The 26,906-nt window shown below is 46.5% G+C and overlaps 1 protein-coding gene across 3 annotated transcripts in view; it reads left to right on the top strand.

Moving 5' to 3' along the window:
- Positions 1–1,143: 1,143 nt before the first annotated feature.
- OGDH (oxoglutarate dehydrogenase) overlaps positions 1,144–26,906 on the top strand; it is a 77,661-nt gene continuing 51,898 nt past the window's right edge. Inside the window, exons 1-2 of one of the 3 annotated variants that reach the window (XM_079931363.1) lie at positions 1,144–1,997; positions 15,255–15,503. In XM_079931363.1, coding sequence (XP_079787489.1) covers positions 15,282–15,503 — 222 coding nt within the window. In that variant the 5' untranslated portion in view covers positions 1,144–1,997; positions 15,255–15,281. Of the gene's footprint in view, positions 1,998–3,157; positions 3,258–15,254; positions 15,504–26,906 lie in introns of those variants that run through there. The other 2 variants (XM_079931361.1, XM_079931362.1) reach the window with 2 other exon arrangements.

Raw genomic sequence — 26,906 nt, 5'->3', positions numbered from 1 at the left:
AGCCATGAAAAGGAAGGAAATTCTGACCCATGCTACAGCATAGATGAACCTTGAAAACATGCTAAGTGAAATAAGCAAGACATAAAAGGACAGATAAATACTGTATGATTTCACTTATATGAGGTAGGTGGAGTCATCAAATTTATAGGGACAGAAAGGATAGTAGAGGTTACTAAGAAACAAGAGGGGAGGGGAATGGGACTTTATCACTTAATGGTTACAGAGTTTCTCTTTGTAGTGGTAAAATAGTGGTCATGGTTGCACAACATTGTGAATGTGATTAATGCCACTAAATTGTCCTTTAAAATGACAAATATTATTTCTTTTATATATTTTACCACAATAAAAAGAGAAAGGAAAAAAAATACTGAAGTTTTTTCCTTGGTTCCTTCACTTTCTGTCTCCAGATCCTTATCCCACATATCAGCCCAATTTTGTTCTTACAAGCACTTATACTTCCTACAGAAAAAACAAAAAAGAAAAAAACACCTCCTACTTTGCCTTTCCCTTTTAGAAATTTAGAAATCGCTCTAAGTCTATCACACCTGTGAGCAGGTGGCAAAGTCCTCAGTTTGAATTTCAGCCCAGATTCAGACATTTGTGTCCTCTATGGAGCTTTCATGGTCAGATCCCTATGGTCAGATTGCTGGCCTTTGTCACCCCAGTATCCCTGGCTATGCCACATGACACAGCCCTTGTCTTCAAGTTTTGGGGAATAAACACCGAAGAACAATTCAAGACAGGGTGGAACAGCGTTTCCCTAACGTCAGTCATTTGGATGCCACCTTCCCATACTACTATCTAGTTAATGTAGTCTTAAAATGGAAAATTTTATTACAAAAGAAAACTTTTTTAATTATATTCTTTTTTTAAGATTTTTTTGATGTGGACCATTTTTATAGTCTTTATTGAATTTGTTACAATACTGCTTCTGTTTTATGTTTTGCTTTTTTGCCTGAGGCATGTGGGAATCTTAGCTCCCAAACCAGGGATCAAAGCCGCACCCCCTGCATTGCAAGGCGAAGTCTTAACCACTGGACCACCAGGTAAGTCCCCCAAAAGAAAACTTTTTATTACTGTAAATCAGAAAACCAGTATCACTTGCCATAAATGTCAAAGATAAACTGTCACAAATCAGGAAGACAAAGTAACTTAAGTTCTACCTATATTATTATCCACCAAAAGTTTTCAGCCTAATTTCTTATCTCTCTTTGTCAAAAAAGGGAAAGAAAAAGTGGAGCTAAGGATACACTAGCACGAAATGAGGCTTTCTCCTTGCTGTAATGAAGACAGAAGAACTGCAAGGGCTTTCTCAGTATGTGATTGACTACAATTTACCATAGTTCATCAAATCTGACCGTTTCCCCCCCACATTTTGAAATAGAGCATCTTACGATCGAGGTGTCCTAGTAACACTGTTTTTTCTTTTTCAGCAGTAAGTAAAATAAGCTCTGAAAGCAGATGACCATTTGTATTCGATGAAATGGCATGATACACCGTCCATGCACCACGTGAAGGTCCCCGCGATCCCGCTGCCCACTTTGGGAAACCGTTGTGTCGGCGCTGGGGCTTCCTGGTTCTCACTCCCCCGGGCCACTACCTGCTGCTGCGCCTCGAGCGCGCATTTGCCGATCAAGGTTCCTTTCTGTCTGGCAGCACAGACTAGGTCAGCTCTCCATCAGAGGGCTCCTGACAACCCACTGCAGGAGACACTACTTAGCAACGTGCAGACCCCCTTTTCAGACCCGTCACGCGTCCCGGTAGGGACCGGCCGGACGACTCCCGACCGCAGCCTGGGCATCTGCACTGCTCCCCCAAGAACGCGCCAAGAGCAACGAGGCGCGTGACGTCAAGACCCCGCTCACGAGTTAGGGGCGGCCCCTCTCCTCCCAGGGCGGGGCGGCGTGCTGACGCCGCACGCCGGGGCGGGGCCGAGAGTTTGGTGCCCCGGAGTGGGGTGTCGGCGCCTCATTCGGGTGGAGCTGAGTCGGAGACAGGTAGGCTCGGGCTGCAGCCGGGCTCGGCCGGATTTGGGAGGCTCCGCGCCGGTCGGGCAGGAGGCGGGGGTCGCGGCAGGGGGCAAGGCCGCCGCGCCCTCGTTGCGGCCGGTACCCCGGTGACAGGGAGTGAAGCTGGCTGGAGCGGGGCTGACGGGGGGAGGTGGGTGGGACGGGGCCTGACAGACGGGCGTGGCAGCCAATGGCGCGGCGGGCGTCTCCTGGCGGGCGGAGATTGGCGGTTGCGGGCGTGCGCAGAGGTCGCGCGGGGCGCGGAGCGGCGCTCCATTGGCTGTAGCGGGCAGGGGGTGGGCCGCACGGCGGATGTGAGGGAATGGGCGCCGCGGCGCGGGTGACCCCCAAGGTCGAGGAGGCGTCACGTGGGAGTCGCCCGGCAGTGTCCTCTCCACACCCGGACGGATGGAAGGGTGGCACGCCCTTGAAGAAACGGCTGCGAATTGTGGGCAGTCCTCCCTTTCCAGAGCGCGGAGACGCTGGTCGGCTTCTGTCCGGGCTGATCCTTTGCTCCTGGGGTGAACCCTTGAGGAACGGATTACCCCGCAGTACCCCCACTTCAGTACCCCACCGTACTAATCCTCCCTGTGTTCCTTGGGGTGACTCCCTTGAGGAGCGGATTACCCCTCAGTATCCTCTGTGTTCAGTACCCGCTATATCCATCCTCCCTGCCCTTTCCTGGGGTGAACCCTTGAGTGGATTACCCCGCAGCATTTACCTTAGGTCAGTATCTCTACCGTACTCAGGACGCACCGTACCCATTCTCTCTGTGCTCCTCAGCGTGACGCCCCTGATGAGTGGATTACTTTGCCGCAGCATACCGTACTCAGTACCTATATACTCAGGATCCGTCCATACTCAGCACCCTCGGTACCCATGCTCTCTGTGAGCTCTTTGGGGTGACACCCTTGATGAGTAGAATACCCTGCGGTACCCTACCGTGCACGGTACGCCACCATACTCCTCTTTCTTCCAGGGGTTTGATAGCTCATGTTGAGATGAAGTGCATTTCCTCGAGGAACACACTAGTGTACCTTTTCCCTTTTACCTGATGTCGGTGTAAGTTGGGTACCGAGACTTAGTAGAAAACCGGTGGCGAGAGACGAGTAGATAAGAAACTGCTTTCTCTGCTTTTCGCCCAGAACAGATGACTCAGGCCTGAGGTGTGAACTCTGTCCTGGGGTTTCTCTGCGCCTTGTTCTGCAGTCCTGCGCCTTGAAGCAGGGACTAGAGGCCCACTTCCAGGTACACTGCTCTGAGCACCTTTAGGATGAATCACCTGGGATGAAGCCTTGTTTGCACTGTGTCAGGACGTGCAGCAGTCCAACCGCACAGATTTTTGTGCAAGACCTGCGCGGTATGAAAGTGTATAATACTATTCTAGCTTTGCATATTAGCTGAGGACTAGCTCTTGAAAGTTGGAGAAATATCAGAGTATCCTGATTATATTTTTGAGAGCAGTTTCCAAGTTTCGAGTATTTTTTTTTTTCCTTAACAGCTTTATTGAGATACAATTCATGTATCATACAATTCACTCTTTCAAGTATGCAGTTCAGTGGTTTGTAGTATATTTACAGTATGCAACCATCACCAAATTTCAGCACGCGAGATCCGGGATCCAGCCCCGCGCCCCCTGCAGTGGAAGCACAGAGTCTTAACCACTGGACTGCTGGGGAAGTCCCAAAATTCAGTTACTTTTAAAGACTAACTTTAATTTCAGAAATATGAATTTCTTTTGATTTCATTTAAATTTGAATGCACAGTTTATTAAATGTGAAATATTTACCGTGTTTATTACCTGTATATCTTGCATATACATCTATGTGTTTCACATCTGCTTTTAATCGGTCTTACTCCTCACTGCCCCATTTGACGGAAGTACTGTATCGTCTCCATTAAAATTTTATGTCGTTTTATTTTGGGATAATTGTACAATTATTGAGAAATTTATTTTAGAATGGTATAATTTTGAGAAATTGTACATGCAAATCTATTATATGCAGTTATAACAGATGGTACAGAGAGGTCTCAGTGTCCCTTTACCCACTTTTCTCAAATGATAACATTTTACAAAAACTACCGTATTATATCACAACCAGGTATTGACATTGATAACAGTCAAAATGGAGAACATTTCTATCACCACAAGCATCCCTCCTGTTACCTTTTTATGGCCATACCCACTTCCATCCTGCTTCCAATTCCTTAGCTTCTGGCAACCACTAATCTGTTTTCCATTTCTGTAATTTTGGCGTGTCAGGAGTGTTACATAAGGAGACTCATACAGTAAGTAACCTTTTGGGGTTGGCTTTTTTAATTTAAGTGTAATTCTCTGAAAATGCATGCAGGGTGTTGTCTATGTCAGCATTTTGTTCCTTTTTATGCGTCCAGGCTATTGATGTACCACAGTTGGTTTAACTCTCCAACCATTGAAGGACGTCTGGATTGTTTCCGTTCTTCGGCTATTAAGCTGTTATAAACATTTATATACAGGTTTTTATGTACGCATAAGTTTTCCTTTCTCTGAGGTAAATGTCCAGGAGTGTAATCACTAGGTCATATGGTGGTTGCATGTTTAGTTGTTTTTTTTTTTAGAAATAGACAAACTGTTTTCCAGAGTGACTACCATTTTATATTCCCACCAGTAATGTATTTGTGACCCAGTTTCTCCATATTCTTGCCAGCGTTTGGTGATGTTACCATTTTCTAAAGTTTTAGCCATTCTAATAGATGTGTAGTGATTGTGGTTTTAATTTGCATTTCCCTGATGTCTAGTGATATTGAATGTCTTTTCATGTGTTTATTTGCCATGGGTATATCTTCTTCAGTGAAAAACTTCTTCATATCTTTTGCCCATTTTGTAATTGGATCATTTGCCTTTTTTAATGTTTCATTTTGAGAATTTCTTACACATTTTAGTCCTCTCCTGGATATGTGGTTTGCAGATATTTTCTCTAGTCTGTAGCTTGTCTTTTCATCATCTTAACAGTATCTTTTGCAGAGCAAAAGCTTTTAATTTTGATCAAGTCCTGTTTATGAATTTTGTCTTTTATGTGTTGTGCTTTTAGCGTCAAGTTAAGAACTCTTTGCCTGGCTCTAGTTCCTCTTACATACTTTTCTAAAAGTTTTATAGTTTTGTGTTGTACATTTAAATCTATAATCCATTTTGAGTTGATTTCTATATAAGGTGTGAAGTCTAGTTCGAGTGGTTTCTTTCTTTTCTTTTCCTTTCATTCTTTCTTTTTTTTTTTTTTCCCTCCCCATATGTATCCAACCAGCAGCATTTGTTGAAAAGACTGTTCTTTCTCCGTTGAATTGCTTTTGCTCTTTTGTCAAAAATCAGTTGGTTGTGCTTGTATGGGTCTGTTCTAGAGTTCTCTGTTCTGTTCCATTGGTCTTTTTGTCTATTTCACCATCAGTACCACAAGTCTTGATTATTGCAGCTACATAATAACTCTTGAAATTAAGTAGATTGGTTCTTCCCACTTCATTATCCTTTTTCAAAATTGCTTCAGCTGATCTAATTCCTTCGCCTTCCCATATAAATTTTAGCATAATCTTGCCTATATCTATAAAAATTCTTGCTGGGATTTAGATAGGAATTGTGTTAAAGTTGTTTATCAATTTGGAGATAACTTCTTTACTATGTTCAATCTTCCAATCCTTAAACAAGGTATGTCTATTTATTTAGGTTTTTTCTTTCTTCATCAGTGTTTTCTAGTTTCTAGCATACAAGTCCTGCACACGTTTTGTTAGACTTATACTATTTCCTTTAAAAAAATTTTTGTTTTCATGTGTCTGTTGATAGTTTGTAGAAATACAGTTTTTTTTTGTATATTTATCTTGTATCCTGTGACCCTGCTGAATTCACTTATTAGTTCTATAAGTGTTTTTGTAGATGCCTTGAGATTTTGTCATAGATAATCATGTCATCTGCAAATAGTAGTAGTTTTATGTTTTACTCTCTGATACATATGCTTTTTAGTTCCTTTTCTTGCCTTATTTCTCTGGCTGCAACTCTCAGTGCTACACTGAGTAGTAGGGATAAGAGTGGACATCCTTACATTGCTCCCAGTTTTAAAAAGATGCGTTCAGTCTTTCACCATTAAGTATGTGTTTGCTGTAGACTTTTGTGGATGCTTTATATTAAGTTAAAGTTCCCCTTTATTCCTACTTTTATGAGAGTTTTTATCATGGGTGTTGAATTTTATCAAGTGCTTATCTGCATCTATTGATATGAGCATGTGATTTTTCTTCTCTAGCCTGTCAGTATGGTAGATTACATTGTTTTTTGAATATTGAACTAGCTTACATCCCTGGAAAAAACCCCGTTAGGTCATGGTGTATAATTGCATTTATATATTGCTTAATTCTATTCGCTATATTTTGTCAAGGTTATTTATATGCATCTGTATTCATGAGGAATATGAGTTTAAAGCTTTTTTTTTCCTTTTTCTTTTTTCTATCTTTGTTTGGATTTCATTTCAGGGACATACTAGCTTCATGAAATGAATTGGTAAGTTCTCCTCCTTGTATTTTCTGGAAGAGATTGTGTAGGTTTGGAGTTAATTAATCTTTAAACATTTGATAGGATTCTGTAGTGAAACCATCAGGGCCTGGAAATAACGTTTTCTTTTTTTTTCTTTCTGCACTGCGTGGCTTGCAGGATCTTAGTTTCCCAACCAGGGATCAAACCCGTGCCCCCTGCAGTGGAAGTGCAGAGTCCTAACCACTGGACTGCCAGGGAATTCCCTGGAAATTACTTTTCCAGGAGCTTTTAAATTACATGTGAAATTTCTTTAATAGTTATTTCAAATTGGGTGAGTTGTGGTAGTTTGTACTTTCGTTGAGTTTCTCTGTATCCTTGCTGACCTCGTGTCTAGCTTTTCCATCTCTTGTTGAAAGGGGGGTTGAAGTTTCCAACTATAATTGTAGGTTTGTCTTTTTCTCCTTTCTCTTTTATTGGTTTGATTCACATATTTTGCAATTATGTTGTTTGGTGCGTACAGATTTAGAATTGCTATATCCTGTTAGTGGATTAACCGTTTGTCATTAATATCTCTGTGTCTGGTAATTTTCTTTGCTCTGATGTCTACTTTATCTGATAATAATATAGTCCTCCTCCTTTCCTTTGATTAATGTTTTCATGGTATATAATTTTTCATCCTTTCACTTCCAACCTTCCTGTATTGTTACATTTGAAGTTTCTTCTATTATTGGATCCTGTTGTTTTATCCGTTCTGCCAATCTCTGTTTTCTAATTGGTGTATTTAGGTCATTTACATAACATATCAAGTAGTTATTGATATGTTAGGACTTAAGTCTGCCATTTTATCCTTTACTTCCTTTTTCGTTTTTTGTTCTTCTGCTTTCTTTATGTTGACTTCTTGTGGGTTACTTGAACATATTTTTAAATTCTGCTTTTATTTATATGTAGTGTTTTTGAGTATATCTGTTTCTGTAGCTTTTGTAATGGTTGTCTAGGCATTATATATACATAGTTTATCACAGTATACTGGTGTCATCATCTTATCAGTTTGAAGTATAGAAACCATATCTCTGTTTACATCACTTTATCCTACTCCACTTAAAATTGTCTTTTAACACATTTTTGACTGGAGACGTATTATGGCCACAGGCGTTAGTTTCTGCCAAAAATCCCCCCGTCAGTAATGTGTTAAATATTTCCTTTACAGACATATCATTAGAACCACATCAGATGTGTTGAAATTTTTGCTTCATCAATCACACATCATTTAGAAGATTTCTAGAGGAAAAGGAAATTATATTTACCCATACATTGTCTTTCTGTTGTTCTTTCTTTTCTTCATGATGTTGCAAGATTCCTTTTATCATTTACTTTCTGTTTACAGGATTTCCTTAAGCCATTCATTTTGGGTAGGTCTTCTGGCAGCAGATTTTTTTAGTTTTTCTTCATCTAAGAAGATCTTTATTCCCCTTTTGTTCCTGAAGGATACTTTTTCTGGATATAAGATTCTGGATTAACAGTTATTTTCCTTCAACACTTGAAAAGTGTTATGCCACTTTCTCCTGGCCTCCATAGTTCCTGGTGAGAAATATGCTATTCAAGTTGTTTGTAGTTTTCAAAAGCTTGTGATGGGTCTTGGAGTGGATTTCTTTGGGTTTATTTTGTTTGGGGTTCTCTCAGCTTCTTGAATCTATGGGTTTATGTCTTTTTGCCGAATTTGGGAAGTTTTCAGCCATTATTTGTTTGAATACGTTTTCAGCCCCTTCCTCTTTCTGCTCCTCCTGAGGTTCTGATGACATTTTATATTCAGCATTAGGTCTTTTGTTATAGTCCCACGTGTTCCTGAGGTCCTGTTCTTTTTTTTCCCCCCAGTCTGTTTTCTCCGTTCAGATTGCGAAATTCCTTTCGTTCATGTTTGTCCATGTTAATGTTCACTGTTTCTTCTTTCTTCAGTTTAACCTATCCATCAAATTTTTTATTCTGGTTATTGTAATTTTCAGTTCTGAAATTTCCATTTGGTTCTTCTTTATATCTTCTTTTTCTTTACTGAGGCTTTCTACTTTCATTTGTTTCAAGTATGTTTCTAGTTGCTTGTGGAAGCATTTTGATGCTGGCTCTTTGAAAATCTTTGCCAGATAATTCTAACATCTGTGTCATCTTGGTGTTGGTGAGCTTCCTCTGACACTGCTGGGGGGGTAGGAGGTGCTGCCTGGTTATGGAGGTAGAGGCTCCTCACCTGGCCTCCTTGGTATCTGTGGGTAGGGACTCCTTGTTACTGCTGTGTGGGTGTAATTTCCCAATTACACCTTTGGGATTGCACCCTGCCTGGGAAGGGAGAGGTGCTGCCCTGTTACTGCTGGGCGAGAGTAGAATCCAGGCTCCCTCCTAGATTGTTGGGGTGGGGAGGGTGGCTCATTGTCACCTGGTGGGGATGGAAGTCCCTGATCTCCTCTGACACTACCAGGTGGAGTGGGAGTGGGCCACAGTGTTTCTGTGGGGTTGGTTGCAGTAGAGTTGTTATTGTCTAAAAGTATTTTGTCCTGCTAGGCTGCCCCATTCCTGGTCCTTTGGCCAGAGAGGGCAGGCTTTTACTGCAGCTTTTTTTTTGGTCTACATTAGTTGGTATTTCTGGGTTGCCAGCTTCTTCAGCATCTAGCCTGGAATATATGAGGCAAAAGGAAAACCGAGAACTCAGTGCTCAGTCTTTTGGGGCCCCGAGGCCCCTTCCCAGTCTGTCTCCTCTCCACCTTTCAGAGTCTTATGTTTTGTTTTGTGTTAAATGAAGCATCTCATGTTTTTAGCTGCATTTAGTGGGAAGCAGAAGTCCTGTATGTGCTTTTTAAATTTTTAATAAATATTGACAAGTGTCCTTGCTTTCCATAAAAATTTAATAATTTCTACTTTAACCAACACCTTTAAAAAGTGCCTATTTACCTATACCATACACCACTGCATTCAGGGCACCTTTGGAAACACAGTGCCGGTCTGGGCAGGATGGATCAGTCTTCAGACCCATGCACTGAAGCTTGTTTGGGGTTCCCACTTCAGAGGTGGAAGTCCCCCCCAGCAATCTGGTCAGCTACCCACTCCAAATTTACTTCTGTTTAGTTTTACCTCGGGAACTTCAGCTTTTTAAGACATACCATTAGTTGTGGGGTGGGTTTTTTTTTTTTTCTTCTGGTAGATTATAGTTCTTTAGTCATAAAAATACCTAAAAAAAATAAATTTATTTATTTTTGGCTGTGTTGGCTCTTCATTGCTGTGCGCGGGCTTTCTCTAGTTGCAGTGAGCGGGGGCTACTCTTCGTTGCGATGCGCGGGCTTCTCATTGCAGTGGCTTCTCTTGTTGTGGAGCACGGGCTCTAGGTGCGCGGGCTTCAGGAGTTGTGGCACGCAGCTTCAGTAGTTGTGGCTCACAGGCTCTAGAGAGCAGGCTCAGTAGTTGTGGCGCATGGGCTTAGTTGCTACGCGGCATGTGGGATCTTCCCAGACGAGGGCTCGAACCCGTGTCCCCTGCATTGGCAGGCAGATTCTTAACCACTGCGCCACCAGGGAAGTCCCATAAAAGTACTTTTAAAGTGTGCAAAGTTCTTTCATGTTTGTATCATAATTACAAAAAACATTGAGGGAACAGAAGTGATTGCATCCTTCACTTTATGGCAAAGGAAACGAACACAGATCAAGTGATACATTTAAGGCTCACACAGCAAGGAAGAGTCACTCTGCCTGTTTGCCCTGCAGGCTCAACCACCGTTTCTGTGTAATAACGGCAAAGTACCTTTGTAGTTTAAGAGTACTCTGCACTACCTCTCAATCCCTCAGTTTATGTTTGATGAGGCATCACAAGTGAAAGACGTTGCATTCTCTTGAGATTCTCAGCCAGTAAAAGAAAATTGGTACTTGTGCTCTCCCTGTACATAATATAATGTCTTTGTATCACTGCTAAAACTAGAATAATGGATTAACAGCGATAGGTATGTAGCAAGCATTGTTTTCTTGATTCATCGTGAAAATCTTAATGAGTCCAAAACCAAAAGAAAACAAAAAACAAAAAGTCTCTCAAGGTAAGTTTTTTTAAAATGGTTCTTAGGCAACACACAATGGTAACAATCATTTAATGATGCATGTGCTTTTCCCTAAAAGACTCATGTCCTGAGAAATGCCCAGGCTGTTTTTGCCTCTTTAATTACTCCTCTGCTAGCCGGCATGAGGGTGGTAGACGTCAGGAGTCAGTTTATCTCCTCATCCTGTGAATGGGGAGGTGGCCTTGGGTAAGGTGTGTGCTGCCTGACTGGGGAATGTCCAGGCACAGATAAACTGTTTTATTTTCCTAAGGGCAGAGCACTGAACCCTTAAAAACAAATTTTGCTTTGGTTTTTGGGGTTTTTTTAATGTTATTTTTCTCAAATGTATACATTTATACTTGCATTTTGAAATTAATGGGTTACAGATAGTGTCACTTTGTGTACTTTATTGATAGGGATAGGCTCGTTTATGTTTCTTCTTAGACTTTTTTAAAAACAGCTTTATTGAGGGGCTTCCCTGGTGGTCCAGTGGTTGGGACTCCATGCTTCCACTGCAAAGGGGCACGGGTTCGATCCCTGGTTGGGGAACTAGGATCCCGCATGCCGTGTGGTGTGGCAAAAAAAATAAAGTTTAGGTTTGGGCAAATCTGTTCACAAACATTTAAAAACAAAAAACTTTATTGAGGTATAATTCATATACCATACAATTCACCCATTTAAATTGTACAATTTAACATTTTACAGTATATCATAAGGTTGTGAAACCATCAGCATTATCTATCAATAGTTTTAGAACATTTTCATTCCCCCCCCCAAACAAAAAATAAAACCCATACCCATTAGTTGTTATGTCTTATCCTTGCTACCCCCAGTCTTGGGCTTTCTGTCTGTATCAATTTGCCTCTTTTGAACATCTTCACATAAATGAAGTCATACAACATGTGTTTTTTGTGTGTGAATGACTGTTTTCACTTAAAAGTTTCAAAGTTCATCTGTGTTGCAAGAGATATCAACATTTCATTCCTTTACATTGCCTAATACTATTACATGGTATGGCTATACCACACTCTGTATACCCATTGATCAGTTGATGGACATTTGAGTTGTTTCCACTTTTGGGCTCGTATAATGCTGCAGTGAACATCCGTGTGGACGTATGTTTTTGTTTTTCTTGGTTGTATACCTAGGAGTGGAGTTGCTGAGTCATATGGTAATTCTATGTTTAACTTTTTGAGGAACTGCCAAACTGTTTTCCAAAGTGACTGCACCAGCTTACATTCCCACCAGAATTGTATGAGGGTTCTAAATTCTTCACGTTCTCTCCAACACTTGCTTGTGTTGATTGTATCTAATCTAGTGGGCATGAAGTGGTATCTTGTTGTGGTTTTGATTTGCATTTTTTTCCCTAATGACTAATGATGTTGAGTATCTTTTAATGTGCTTATTGGTCATTTGTGTGTCTTCTTTGGAAAAATGTCTGTTCGTATCCTTTGGCAATTTTTAAAAAATTAATCAATTTATTTATTTGGCTGCGTCGGGTCCTAGTTGTGGCACGAGGGCTCCTGGTTGTGCTGCATGCGGGGTCTTCCCTGTGGCATGCAGGATCTTTAGTTGTGGCACGCAAACTCTTAGTTGCGTCATGTGGGGTCTAGTTCCCTGACCAGGGATCGAACCTGGGCCCCCCTGCATTGGGAGTGTGGAGTCTTAACCACTGCGCCACCAGGGAAGTCACTTTTGGCAGTTTTTTGATTGGGTTATTTTTATTTTCATTATTGAGTTGTAAGAGTTCTTATCAGCTCTATGATTTGCAAATATTCCTTTTACTCTTAGACTGTCTTCTCTTTTTTGATGTTGTCCTTTGAAGCACGAAAGTTTTTATTTTGTTGAAGTCCAGTTTGTCTATTTTTTTTGTTGTTTGTCCTTCTGGTGTCCTAAGACACGTTGTTTGTCTCAAGGCTATGAAGATTTATTCCATTTTAACTTGGAAGTTATAAAACTTCTAAGAGTCTTACAGTTTTAGCTCTTACATTTAGGTCTTTGATCCATTTTCAGTTAATTTTGTATATGGTGTGAGACAGGGGTCCAAACTTCATTTTTTCACATGTGGATCTCCAGTTGCCCCAGCACTGTCTGTTGAAAAGACTATTCTTTCCGCATTGAGAATTTTTGGCCCCCTTGTCAAGTAGAAATATTGTTCTAAACCACAAGTCAGAACACTTGGACTTCTTGGACAACCCGAAGCTTTCATGAAAGTGTTTGAACAATCCAGTGTTTCTACCAAAAATGGTGCACTATTCGTAATGTTGACTCTGGAATTGGAAGGATGGAATCTGACCCTACCAAAATCTGAAATGTATATATACCTGCTGTCTGCTCTGTGGGTCCATAAGATCGTGGATAGAGAACAGCTGTTCCTGGTCTTCCCAGGGTGGAGGCCGGGGATGTTGAGCCATCTGCTGAAGGGCAGGTTTTCCGATGAGTCATCTTAAGGGAAGTTTGAAAATTGCTAGTAACAGTGCTCAGCAGCACTGAGCTATTTGTCAGATTCCGTGACTGTAGATAGCTAGGTAACGTGGTTTGTTTATAGTATCATATTGGAAGGACTGCATTGGGAAGAACACATGAAACGAGCAGTTTTGTGCTTGTCAGTGTGGTGCCTGTTAATTGGGTATCGCAGCAACTGAATAATGACAGTTAATGGTGGTGATGATACTAATGGAGGTGATGATACTGCTGTGTTCTAGGAGAAAACCCCAGCTCAGGGGCCATCGAGTGTTTCAAGCTGCCTAGATAATAATGACATTGGAGGAAAAAAATGAGTGTTTTCCTTTGGATCTGAATTTTTAAAAAAATTAACGTGGAAAGCAGCAGTAGTAGTATTTTTGCCATCAGTGTCTTTCTTTGTCTGCCTGTGAGAGAAAATGGGAGTATAGTTGGAGGTAGGAAGAACTACTGAAGTTACTTAAGGTTAAAAAGAAAAGGAGTTAAGATTGCATTCTATAGCAAAATATAGGCTTGTTCATCTTTAAATTTTAAGGAGGAAGTTTTTGTTTGTTGTTCAGTTTGTTTTTAAAGTACCTGTTCTGCTTTTCCCTTTTGCTGACCTGTCTTTTCTGAGCAGGAGAACAGGCCAGAGACTCTGTCAGTGTCCTTTATGCGTATTCTGATCATATTTGGCTTAAGAGGAAGGGTTCGTATAAACTGTGTAGAGGATAGTTTATGTAACATTTATTTCTGGGTAATTCTCAGCATGTCTCAGAGCTTGGATTTCCTTCAGGCAGGAGTGGAGGTGGGGTGTAATTCCAACTTGACAGCCCCGGCACTTGCTTTAAGGCAGATTTAAGGGCAACCATGTGTTAGGCCAGCAGGCACTGTATCTCAGGGCAGAGGGCTGTGGTGAGCCTCGTCCCTGCCCTGGGGCTCCCTTCCCCTCCCACAGCCTCTTTCGCTTTGACTGGAAGGTGCCGGGATCTTTATGGGGAGAGGAACTGCACAGTGTCCTTATCCCTTCCTGACTGGGTCCCTTCCCGGAGGCATCTGGATTCTGACTCGTGCTTGGAAGTGGTTCAAGACCCCTCTGGGGACAGTCTAAACTCTTTCATGATCTGGTGGGTACATCAGCTGCTTTTGTAAAATGGTTGGCGTATATAGAGTTACATACTAGATTTAGTAAAATTACAATCCTCAAACTCAAGGTCTATTCAACCTTGGGGGAAAGTTAAACTCAGAAAGGTGACCTGTAAAACAGAAGAGCTAGCGCCTGCCTTCTAGGGAGTTGGTGGGGTTCGTGAAGGATCCTAACATGTCAAGTTGATGACCACAGAGCGCCCCAAGGTAGGTAGACACTTGTGTAGTCACTGCTGCCCGTGCTTCCTCCCACAGAGCCCGCTCCCAGTCCCAGGAAACGGGGCTCAGGACCCCTGGCTGTCCAGCCAGTCCACCTCTCCTGCCAGACAAGACGATTCTTGCTCTTCCCCTGTGTTCTGCTCGCCTTTCCACCTCTCTGTCTTTCCTCCTCCTGATTCTTATATTTAGAATGCCTGCCGTTCTGCCTCTCCAGAGCAAAATCCTCCCTGTGTTCCGCCCCTTCCCCAAGCTTTCCCAGCCGCCGGAAAGGAACACTTGGGAGGAGCGGCTTCTCCCATGGAGTTGTGTTGGCATTTTCTGTGCCTCTCAAGCGCTCAGTGCTGTCGCTGTAATTTTTAATTTAAAAAATTTTTTTTCTGCTGCTCAAAGATAAATTATTTGAGGGTGAGCAAAATATTTTTCCAATGTCTCCGTGTTCTCCAGAATACCGTGAGTCCAGCGGGTACTCGGTAGTCTCCGAATAGATTAGAAAGTATCTTTCTCATTTTACAATTATATTAATCTAATCATTCATTAATCTTTGTTGCCTTTGCCTATAATTGTTTTATACAACGTATAAACTTACAGGGCGTCACATATTTATCATGATATATCGTATCCCTCAAACTAGATTGAAACTTGCAGGGGAAGACCATACCTCTACAGCTGTGTTCTCTCCTCCCCATGTGGAGCACAGGCCCTGTACATAGGAGGTTGGTCAGTTTGACTACCTCATGCTGTGTCGTGCTCTCTGAAGCAGGGCACGCGGCCACAAATGCATTTACAGGGTCTTTCTCCTCCAGCCACAGTCTGCGAGGTTTTCCCCCAGTAGCCTTGGCTGCTACAATGCTCTTTCTAACTTTTCTTTCTTTTTTTGGTGCAGACGGTCGTGAGAGACTTCAGGACAAGAATGTTTCACTTAAGGACTTGTGCTGCTAAGTTGAGGCCGTTGACGGCTTCCCAGACTGTGAAGACATTTTCACAAAACAGACCAGCAGCAGCTAGGACGTTTGGGCAGGTCCGGTGCTATACTGCCCCCGTTGCTGCGGAGCCCTTCCTCAGCGGGACTAGTTCGAACTATGTGGAGGAAATGTACTATGCTTGGTTGGAAAACCCCAAAAGTGTACACAAGGTAAGGCTCAGAGGAGCAGGTGTCTTCGTGTGTTTGGAGTCTTGGCCGATGGTGGCTGGCCATCCAGGTAAGTGCATGTGTTCTGAGGACCGTCAAAAAGGAAGGCAGGCAGGTGGCTGGAAGCCCCACCGACCCGAGTTCTCTGCGTCAGCCCAGCTCGGCCGTCACACCAGGCCCAACTGGAACCGCCTTCTCTGGAGGGGCGTGTCCCTCTCTCCGTGTGCGGCGCGCTCAAGGCCTTGCTCCTTGGAACAGCCAACGTGTTAACCCGGCAAGGATGTAGAGGGCACTTGCACCACGCCCAGGCTCTCACCAAGGCTGCTGCAGGATGGTGATGCTGCAGAAAGGAAGCCCACGGAAGGAGAGGCCCCGCAGGAAGCTCCTCTGTCCCGCTGTCCTCGGAACACCTGAAAACCATTTCATGTGATTTCTGTATAAATGACATTTTAGATCAGTATGTTCACGTTTTTCTCTTGTATTTGAAAGTAAATTCTGTGAAGACTTCCTTCTAATTTCTCTGTGTTAACCAGTGAGGCTCTTCCTTAGAGCCTCTCTCTTCACACGTTTACTTGATACAGAGCGTGCCTAGTGGGAGAACTTCTTCACAGCATTTTGGCCAGTGATATTTATGGGTTTTGATGACTGTTTCTTGGTTTTCAGGTCAGGCAGCTGGCCCAGCAGAAGCTGGAGGGTAGATCCCCAAGTTGCTCAGACTCCTTGTGCCCCATTGCGGGGTGTGTGAAGGAGACAGTATGTGTGAGGTGCTCAGGGTCTGTGCAGAGAAAGTGCCCACCGGAGGCTGGCTGTTGTCACTGTTGATCTGGCTCTTTCCTTGTGAATTTTGGGGACTTGCTATCTAAAGGCAGCCTGCTTCCATTGGGCCCTTGAGTGTAAGCTTTACCCTTTTACCCTGAAGCACTAGTGACATTTAGATTGGGTACGTTTGACTGCGGGAGCCACTAGTCCCGTTTCATCAGGAATGCCGCCTCTTGGTCTGAACCTCCTTGCCCAGCAACGTTTCCATGGCAACCTGGAAGCTGCATTGCTCCATGAGCAAGATGAGACCTGGTTTCCTATGGGAGGAGATCTGCGGTATGTTTCCCAAGACTGTAGACAAATGCACTGCCCGGAAAGAAGTGCCTCTGCCTGTGATGTCAGATATTAGCGGTTTCTGAAGACAGTTACTACAAGGTTATCTCTCAAATAAACTTAGCCCAGAGGTTTCAGAATCAGACTTTCATCTTGTGTCCAGGCTGTCCCTTGCCTTCCTTTTCTCAGACGTAACCTCTTTATGGAACCAACCAAGTCTTCTTAAGTTATATTTGGTTTTAGGGAGAATAGCACATGAGTGAGCTATTGCAAGTTAACAGGGATCTAGGTTGGGGAACGTCCGTGTGTGAATGCCTGGTGTCACGGGAATGGGTTGCAGTGGTGAAGCACATTGTGGCTCTGTGGTGCAGAGCTCTGGAAAGTGAGGCTGAAAGCATCACAGTGGCTGTTACCATTATTAGTATTTGTATTAATATCGTTATCGTTATTGCTTTAAAAAAATTGTTAGGGCTTCCCTGGTGGCGCAGTGGTTGAGAGTCCACCTGCCGATGCAGGGGACACGGGTTCGTGCCCCAGTCTGGGAAGATCCCACATGCCGCAGAGCGGCTAGGCCCGTGAGCCATGGCCGCGGGGCCTGTGCTCCACAACGGGAGAGGCAACAGCAGTGAGAGGCCCGTGTACCACAAAAAAACAACAACAACAACAAAAATTGTTTAAAAGACTTATTCTGTAGAGCAGTTTTAGGTTTATAGCAAAATTGAGGGGAAGGTACAGAGATTTGCCATGTACCCCCTGCCCCCACATGCAGTCTCCCCGCCATCAACATCCCCCACCAGAGTTACAACATTTGTTATAATTGATGAACCTACACTGACGTGTCATCATCACCCAAAGCCCACAGTCTACATTAGGGTTCACTCTTGGTGGTGTGCGTTCTGTGGTTTTGGACAAATACATAATGCCATGTATCACCATTATAGTATCATAGAGAGTATTTTCACTGCCCTAAAAATGCTCTGTGCTCCACCTATTCTTGGAAAGGATTTTTATCACATGGTGTCGAGGAAGGTAACACTTGGGGGTTCTCAGGCTGCGTGGGAGGGTCACCGTGTCCATCTGTCCCAGGGATGAGGACAGCACAGTGAGAGGACTACTGACAGGCACAGGTAGATGCAGCCTGCCGAGGAAGAATGCAGAGTGAGGATTGGGTCCTTGGGCTTCGCAGGTCAGACAGAGCAAGCACCTCTTTAGCACCTCTTTGAGAGATTCTGCGGGGGATATGGGTAAAGGATCTCGAAAAAGGACTTTTCAGTTTAATAAGAGAATACATGCAGGTTGGCGTCTTTGGGCCAGATTTTATGTGCTGGTTTCTGTTGTCAGTATTCTCCAGGGGACACAGCGTCTCCTTGAGGGAGAGGGACAGGATGGTGTAAATCAGTGGACATTTACAATGGCAGTGTCCCTCTGCGGCCATCCCAGCAAAGTGGACTTGATCGCCTCTCCAAGTTGAATTAGGCCCAATACCTGTTGTATGCTCATTTTTTGAGGGACAGGATCCAGAGCTTTCATCAGATTTTCAAAGGCATTTGTGACCCACGGAAGGCCTTGGAAATCGTTGGTTTTATTAAGAATGCTTTGTTTGTGCTCTGTGTTAGAAAAAATAGTTTAGGGAGAGATAAAGAAAATTAGGTTTTAAGATTTAGATTGATCATCTTTCTGATCTCTCATTTCTGCATCAGATAAGGGATGTCACATTCCTTGTCCTGAGAGCTGGTTCTGTCATCATTCTCTTCCCTCCCTTTGCAGAGGGCTTATGAGGAACTGCTAGGACTGAATTTTTTTGTGTCCAGCAGAAACAGCACAGATTTAGCATCTTCCCCCTCCCTGCCCTTCTATGCTCTGCTTTCCTATTATTTTTTAAACTTTTTATGACGTTTTCAAACATACAATAGGAGTGTCAATTACAAATTGACACTTAGCATCTACCTCTACAAGGATCAGATTATGAGCTCTGCAGCTGCTGACCTTCAACACCCCCTGAAAGGAGTTCAGGGGGTGGAGATCAGGAATGAAGCACTCTTTGCTCTGGGGAAAGCTGGGAGAACAGGTCTTCAGATAGATATCTTCAGGAGAAGATTTTATGAGCCCAATTCTGTCATCTCCCTGTATCTAGAGAAGCACTAAAATCCTTCATGGTGCTGTCTGCTCCTCGTGACTAGCAGAAACCTTCTGCAAAAAATGTGTGCTCGATTGCATGGACTCCCCCTTCACGAAAATCACAAATATACTGACCTTCCCCCCCACCTCTTTAGAGCAGTTTCTCGGAGCTCTCTGAAATGCTGTCTCCTGGGCTATAGTCCTCATTTTGCCGCAAATAAAACTTAACTCACAACTCTCACGTTGTGCTTTTTTTTTCTTCCCCCAGTTGACAGGAGTGTGAAATGAACCTCCGTGAGGAGACCCATCACGCAACTTCAGTAGCTCTCTGCAGTTTGCCAGTCTTTAAAAATCTATTCCTTCCCCACTTACTTTTCTGTCATAAATGCATCTCAGTGGCTCTATCAAGGGAATGGTTTCTTCACCACACCTAACAAAATTAACAAGATACTTCTCTAATACTATAATCTCATTCTCAGTCTATATTCAGCTCTTTGTGATTATCTTAAAGCTGCCCTTTCATGTTTGACTTTATAATTTACTTTATAATTTTGTCGTATCCCTATCTTTAAAGAAAAATTTTAGGGCTTCCCTGGTGGCGCAGTGGTTGAGAATCCGCCTGCCGATGCAGGGGACACGGGTTCGTGCCCCGGTCCGGGAAGATCCCACATGCCGCGGAGCGGCTGGGCCCGTGAGCCACGGCCGCTGAGCCTGCGCATCCGGAGCCTGTGCTCCACAACGGGAGAGGCCACAACAGTGAGAGGCCCGCGTACCGAAAAAAAAAAAAAAAAGAAAGCTTTTATTTCTAAATGTTTAATGGTGAATGTTATGTTTGTGGTAAAGTAATCAAGCAGTTCAGGGGTGCAAGCCTCCGAGCGCTCCCTGTGCCTCTGCGCACAGTTACCTGGGTCTGCCTTTGCACCCCGTTTCGCCGTCCCTCTGCTCTTCGTCCCTTGGCGTGGTCCTCTCCTAGACAGCCATCTCTTCCCCATCATTTTCTCCAGTTCGGCCTCTGCGCTCCAGTCGTAAACACCTTGTCAAGTGTAGCTCGCCCCTTGCCCCCCTAGGACCCGTCAGCCAGGGCCTGTTCTGTCAGCATGCAAAGCCCTCCCTCATTAAGGTCTTGGCCATGTTGGGGACAAGTCAGATGGTGGCATCTTATTTTTGTTTATGTCTTAAAAACAGAGTCAAAGCCAGATTGCCCTTGTTAGTGTTTCACACAGACAGGTAATTGAGAGTTGCTGAGCCCTCACCGAGCCCCCCCTGTGCAGCAGAGGCAGGTGCCTGCCCTCACCTCCACCCCCACCACAGTCACAGTGTGGTGTCAGCCCTGCGGGGAGATCCCAGGGTCGGGCCCTGTGCCCTCTCCACCCTGTGGTGCCCTTTGTGCCCCTGCTCACTGAGCCACCACGGCCGTCCTTGGTGCATCGGAGCTCACTTCCCCTGCCTGGGCCTTCTGAGTGACCCCTGCCCACTTCCTAAAAGCCTGTCTTCCTCATCTTGCTGACTGTGTCCATTTCCTCTCCTGCCTTCTGCGGGCCAGCTCCCACGTGTAGTAACAGCTCTCTGGTCCAGTGTGGTCACCACAAGAGCTCTGTGTGGCGCTCGACATGCAGATCCTAGACTCTCGGTCCCACCTCTCTGAGCTCGGCCATGCCACCCTTCTGGGCCAGGCACTTCTGCTTCTTCCTTCCATGCTCGTGAAACACAATGCTGTTATTTTCTGTAATTGAACCAGACAAGCAGAGCAGAAACAGACACACATCGTCCCCAGTATGGGGTGACACCGTTCCTTTTCATTCTGCAGCTTTGAAACTGCCTTGGCTGCACTTTAAAAACTCAGCCGCTGTTCGCCCTAGTTCTTTGCTGGCCTTGGGGAAAAGCACACACGTGGTATACTTCAGGGGCTTTCAGTGATCGAGGCTGTTAAACCTCACTTTGAAGTTCCCCCTCCATGCTCAGCTTCCTAAATCAGGATGAATCTCAACCCTGGTGACTTTTTGTGTTAAATCGACTAAACCAACAAAGAACATCTTCCCTAACTTCAGTATAGTATTTTACTCTTAAAGAATTTGTGTTTATACCTTCAGGGACATAAAATTAACACCTTTGGAAAGTGTAAGGGTCCTGAAGCAGTGCCTTCACCTTATGTGTGTAGCGGTTCACAGCTCGCGACAGTTTTATTGGAGGACTGCGTCGACTGGCTGCCAGGAGGTGCGAGTGTGCAGGGCCCGCTAGCTCGTGGGCCCGTGGGGACTTCAGTAAGCCGAGCACAGTTAGAATACAGAGTAAACCTCACCAGCTTCTGCAGGGAAGCGCCAGTTGTTCTGAGTTTTGAAGGGTAAGGAAGGGGCCTGGCCAGGGACAGGGTGGCTGTACCCAGAAGAGGCACGTGTGAAGGCAGAGGGCTACAGGGGCATGGGAAGGGTCGGGGGGCACTCAGCGAGCACTCGCAGAAGCTCCTGGGAGGCTCGGCACCAGGAACCCAAGGCAGCAAAGTGAAGACCAGCAGTTTGAGCTGCGACATACGTGGAGAGGCCCCGAGATCAAGCCGAGGGGTGTTGGCTTAGTTTGTGAAACGCTGTGGGAGTGTGGACCCCTGAGCAGTTGGCAGAAAGTGAGGGTGTCAGACGCTGATGGAGAGCTAACTAAGCCTGCAGTGGCCGGAGGGCGGGCTGGGAGTAAAGGCGTGCTGCATCTTTGGGAGCGTGATTTTTTAATGCCTATCCTTTTATACTGTATTTTAAGCAAGAATCGTGGGTTTTTAAATGTCAGTGATAACTGGAGAGAGAGATCCAGAGCGACCTCAAGGGGAAGGTGGACACCAAGAGCAAGAAAGGAGCGAGTCAACCTCGGGGCCGGGGCAGCTCCTTTTTTTTTTGGTCGCACCAGGTTTTAGTTGTGGCAGGTGGACTCTTTAGTTGTGGCATGTGAACTCTTAGCTGTGGCATGCATGTGGGATCTAGTTCTCTGACCAGGGATTGAACCCCGGCCCCCTGCGATGGGATCGCAGAGTCTTATCCACTGCGCCGCCAGGGAAGTCCCTGGGGCAGCTCTTGAGAAGGGCGCAGCGAGCTCTGCCTCAGCCGCCTGCCTGGCACCTCCTCTCTGGGGAAGGGAAGAAGGAGCGCGTTGTCAGCCGGAGGCGTTCTTTGGGGCCTTTCCCAGAAAGGGGCTGTGGTGGTGATCACATCGTCAGTCCAGAGCCTCTAGGCCACTCACTCCCCGACTCCGCCTGTGCCAGGCCCCCGCGAGGGGTCTGAAGGTCTGCTGGGCTCTGGGCTCTGCCGTCCATGGGCAGTTTCTGAGTTTAGGGCCTTCTCTCTTAAGTGGTCCCGACTCGCAGAGCCAGAATTCTCTCTCAGCCTGAGGCTTGGCTCCGCTGGGCTAGGTCCTCCAGGTGGGGCCATCCACTAGGCGCGTGGGGACCAGATGCCCACTGTGGTCCCGCACAGCCGCCCTTGAGAGTTGCAATTCTGAGTTGACAGAATGCACTGTTGGGTGCGGACCGCCAGGCAGAGGGCAAGGGCTCTCACTTCCTGAGCAATGCCAGAAAAACTGCGCATGAGAGCCGTCACAGGCGGCCTGCGTATAATATTCTCCTGCAGTAAAAGTCTGGTTTCTACGAGCGTTTGTGTAATAAACCAGCCCAAAACTTGGCAACTCGAAACACCACCAATGAAGTCTTTCTCATGGTTCCCAGCTTCCGTGCAGCTGAGGTTTGGCCAGGCTGCAGCCCCGCAAAGGACCCCCTCACATCTGGTGCTTGGTGCTTGCTATCCACCAGGCCCTGCCATCAGCCAGGGGACCAGAGAGACTCCCTCACAAGTCCTCAGTGTAGCTCCAAGAGGAGAAGAGAGGAGAGAGGAGGAGAGGCTGCAGGCCTTGGATGCCCCACCCAGAACTCACACTGCCACTCCCACCCGTGGCCTTGGTCTAAGCAAGTCTCAGGCCAGCCCCCAAGGGCTCACCCCCAGTGGAGGAGCCACATGGCCACTGCAGGGGGCCTTTTGTGGACCTGGGAGGACGTGTGGCCCCTAGGCAGCCTACCACAGTCCTTTCTATAATGATCTGATGAGGCTACTTCCTTTAGGGCAGAAACCCAGGGAGTATCATTCCTCTATCAGCAGATTCCTTAGAGCAGAGCTGAGGCAGCTTTTCTTTGCTAATCTTGTGTGTTTATTGACATTTTACCTGCACGCCCATACAGAGAGAAGATAGTAGAACTTGTCTGGAGATGTTCTCTCGCCTGTGCTACACTGTGCTTTAAAAATAACAGCATCGCTCTAATCGAGCACAGTTCATTTGGCTTCTGTGGCTGAGGCATCCCCGAGCAGAATGCCCAAGTTTAACTGCTCCCAGTGTAAATAGATCTGTGGTGACAGGTCAGGCAGGCCCTGATCCTGGTGCCTCTTAGATGTGGTGGTGGGCAGTGAGCTGGGTCGGGACATGGCCCCGCCCGTCCTCAGCTGGGGACAGTTTGAGCAAGGCCCTGCCTTGGTGGTTGGAGGGGTCTGCAGCCCAGCACTATGCATGTCTTTCGAGACTGCCTAGCCCTGAAGCAGGAACCTTTTGTGCAGGTCTGTGGCAGTCCACCGCGGGTCTTCTCGCCCCCTCACCCCGGGCATCGTCTCGTCAGGACGTTTGGACAGTCCCACACGGTGTTTTCAGGAAAGGCATGGAGCCCAGCAGTTGGCACAGACAGGGCACAGCAGGAGGGTTGTAGACACTGCCCCATGCAGGCTTTTCATACACAGCACAGACATGAATCGCTCAGCTCCACGCCATAGCTGGGCTGGTGTGCACAGAAAGCTAGGCACTTAGAAAATAATTGCAGAATTTGCCAGCGCACTTTCTAAGCTGGAAGAGCCCCTGTGCAGGGTGGGTAGGGAGACGTGCAGCTTCAGAGCAGTGCCAGCTCCCTCCAGGGCACTAGGGTCCTTGAGGAGTGGCACCTCCTCAAGGACAGCTGGCGCTGTCGGCCAGCGAGTCACAGGTGACCATCCTTGGCTCAGGGAGCTGTTGCCTGTCCATTTATTTGACTGAATTAGCCTGAACCCGCCAAACCCTTGTTTGGCCATGCATGTGTTTTCCTTGGTCACTTGTTCCCTTGAATTTCACGTTTGTGGCAGTTAAAAAGCATTGTCAGTATCAGAACATAATGATATGGTTGTTTGTGACAGTGCTGGCATCTGACGTCCAGACCTGGCAGTCATTAGTTTATCAACTGTGATGGCCTTTGAGCCTGGGGTTTGGTCCATTCAAGAGGTGGCCAGAGGCTGCCCCGCCCGGTCCCCCGCGTGGTGTTTACGTCAGGGTCCTTGGCAGGGCGCCCAGCAGAGGGTGGTGGTGGCTAGCAGGTGACATCATGTTCTAGACCAGGGTGCATGATGCAGGTGGGTGGGGTTTGTTCCATAGCTAAGGTGGAGACGAGACAGCAGGGCATCTGAAGGGGACTTTGCACGAGAGAAAGTGGCCTGGCCAATCCAGAACCCAGAGTCATAGAATTGAGCAGCTAGAATAAGCATTAGTAACCCTGGGGTTAAGCTTTGATCATCAGCTTCTTGAACAAATATGAGTATACCTACAGGTGCTTTTTAAGGTGTAAAAGCACAAGTACAGGGCTGTCCTAAGTAAGTGCTCCCTACCTTTATAGGCAAGGAATGAGGCACAGAGAGCTGACGCGACTTCCCTGGCCCTCGCCCAGCCTGTGGGGGTCAGGACTGGGGCTCCCAACGCCCAGGAGCGGGCGGGCAGCAGGCAGGCCCACTCTGGTGGGCTCAGCCTGTGCGTGGCCCCGGTAGGTCACACGGTTGCACTGGCCTACGTATCTGACACACATCGGGGGACTTTGAGACGGGGTGGGGAAGGGCACTTGGTAGCAGGTTTGTGACCCCTCCAAAGCCAAACCCTTCGTGAGCAAGTCTCTGTCACGACCTTCACAGTCAGGAACTTGGCCCTGACACTCTTGCGATCTGCTGACAATCAACAGGGTAAAGTCTGCTTGCCTCACTGAACCACTGACGCCCACGTCCCCTGGTTAGCACTCCCACAGCCACTGAGGTCAGTGCCTTATCTGAGATGAGGACTCTGGACGGTCCACGGTCTTACAGCTGTCACCGCACCCACTGCTGCACCTGACACCCTGCCTAGCACAGCACTTAGCACCACACCTGACACCATCCCTAGGACCACGCCAGACCGAGCACCTGGCATCCACCTCGCATCACACCTAACACTGCATCTGATACCACCCCTAGAACTACAGCTAACACCCCCCAGCACCACATTTGACATCCCAGGGAGCACAGCACCTAGCATCACACCTGATACCAGCCCTACCACTGCACCTGACATTGCATCTGACACCACACCTGTCAAGATGTTCGCTTTTGAAGGAGTCTGACCTGTCTGAACTTAACTCAGCAGGTGTGTTGAGCACTTACTATGTGCAAAGCACCGGACCCGCTTCCTTAGACGTTACAGAGAAGGGATGTGTTTGCAGCTTTGAAGAGCTCCCTCTAACTGGGGAGAAGAGGACTGGCGGCGGGCGGCAGGGAAAGCCCGTTGGGGCTGTGAGAAGCCTGGGAGGTGTATGGGGGAGCAGAGGAGCTAATGGCTTTTGAAAGCAGACCTTCATGTACTACAGTTAAATGCTTTTAGTTATCTAAAATTAAATGTAAGAATTCTGGTTTCACTTCACCCAGAATGTTATACTTATTTGTACTTGAAATCTATCGTGTTTTGGTTTAAGTCATTTCAGCAACAAGTTGATGACCTTAAACCCATTCATGGGAGGTGGGTGGCCTGCCTACACCTCCGTTGACGGGCCAGGGCTGCTCGCCTCTATGGCACGGAGGCCGCGAAGCTCCACGTGCAGGGGGCATGTGGGACCGCACAGGCGTCCTCTTCTTGAAGTTTTCTCTTCATTTGGGAAAGGGCCCACTGACCGGTCACTTCAGCCTCGTGGTCACCTGTCCCTGCAGCGGGTCTGCAGACACTTGGTTCTGACAGCAGGGAAGCCGCTGCCGGGGAGAGAACTGGAACTGGCAGCAGGTAGACATACGGGTAAACAAAGCCTCAAGTTCAGATGTGTGCAAATGAGGGCTGCGATTATCAGAAGGGGAACCCTCTCCAGATAGTGGCAGAGCCACAGGTTGAAGATGACGCGGGTCAGTGTGTGGAGAGGGGATGAGCGCCCCAGGCAGCAGGAGTGGGGGAGGTGCAGGCTACTACCGAACGAAGGTGGAAGCCAGTTCAGGTGTGGGGAGGGGAGGGGTGAAAGAGGCATCTTGGAGAAGATGCTGGAGGGAGAGAAGCTCTGCCTCTGAAGGGCGGTGAAACCTACAAGCCAGAAAAAATGACCTTCACTTTCACAGCTTAAATCAACTTTTTTTTGAGGTCTGACTTACATGAAAATTTACTGGTTTTAAGCTGCGGTGCGAGGGTTTTGCAAAGTGTATGCCGCCAGGAACTTTCTGTCACCCACGTGTGCAAACTGATCGGATCTGGTGGAAGGGGGCTTGCTGTTTGTTGGGGTGGGCTCCTTGGGCGGGCCCTCATCTGAGTGCAGGTACCCACACCTGCCCAGAGCGTGCGGGGGAGGGCCTGCCGGAGCTGCAGGGAAGCGTGCGCAGCGGGGGTGAATTACGGGCCTGGAGGAAGCTGCATTCCTGGCATATTCTTTCCCAGTGGTTCCCAGCTCTCTGCAATACTGGTAGGAACCAGTTTTTTCTGACCGCCTCCAGCTTGAGCAGAATTTCAGTCTGTGTCGCTGTCCTCAGCCAATTGAAAATCACCTGGAGTTTTATCCCAAGCACAAAAGAAGGTCAGAGAGAGGAGGCCCGATGACTGCGATTTCCCTCCCCACCCCACTGCCACCCAGGGGCCTGGCCTGCGCCCTCCGGGTGTCAGCCCTGGAAATCCTTTGATTTTATTGTTTGCTGGCTTTGGCAAGGGTAAGCCAGCCTGAGAGACGCTGTTTATGTAAGGGTTGCTCTGTCTTACTTAACCTGATCAGTATCTCTGCCTGGTGACCACGCTGTCAGTCCTGCCTGCCTGAACCTCTCCCCAGGAGGCTGTAGTTGGCATTCCAGGTGCTTGGAACATCAGTGTGGTAACTACTCCTACCTCTGTGGCTGCCACTACTGTTCTTGTTATTCAAAGCTGATTTTTCTAAAGAGAGGTGAACTTGTG

The sequence above is a fragment of the Stenella coeruleoalba genome (assembly GCF_951394435.1).
Source record: "Stenella coeruleoalba genome assembly, chromosome: 9".
NCBI classification, from domain to species: domain Eukaryota; kingdom Metazoa; phylum Chordata; class Mammalia; order Artiodactyla; family Delphinidae; genus Stenella; species Stenella coeruleoalba.
This window is presented reverse-complemented; position numbering and strand designations above follow the sequence as displayed.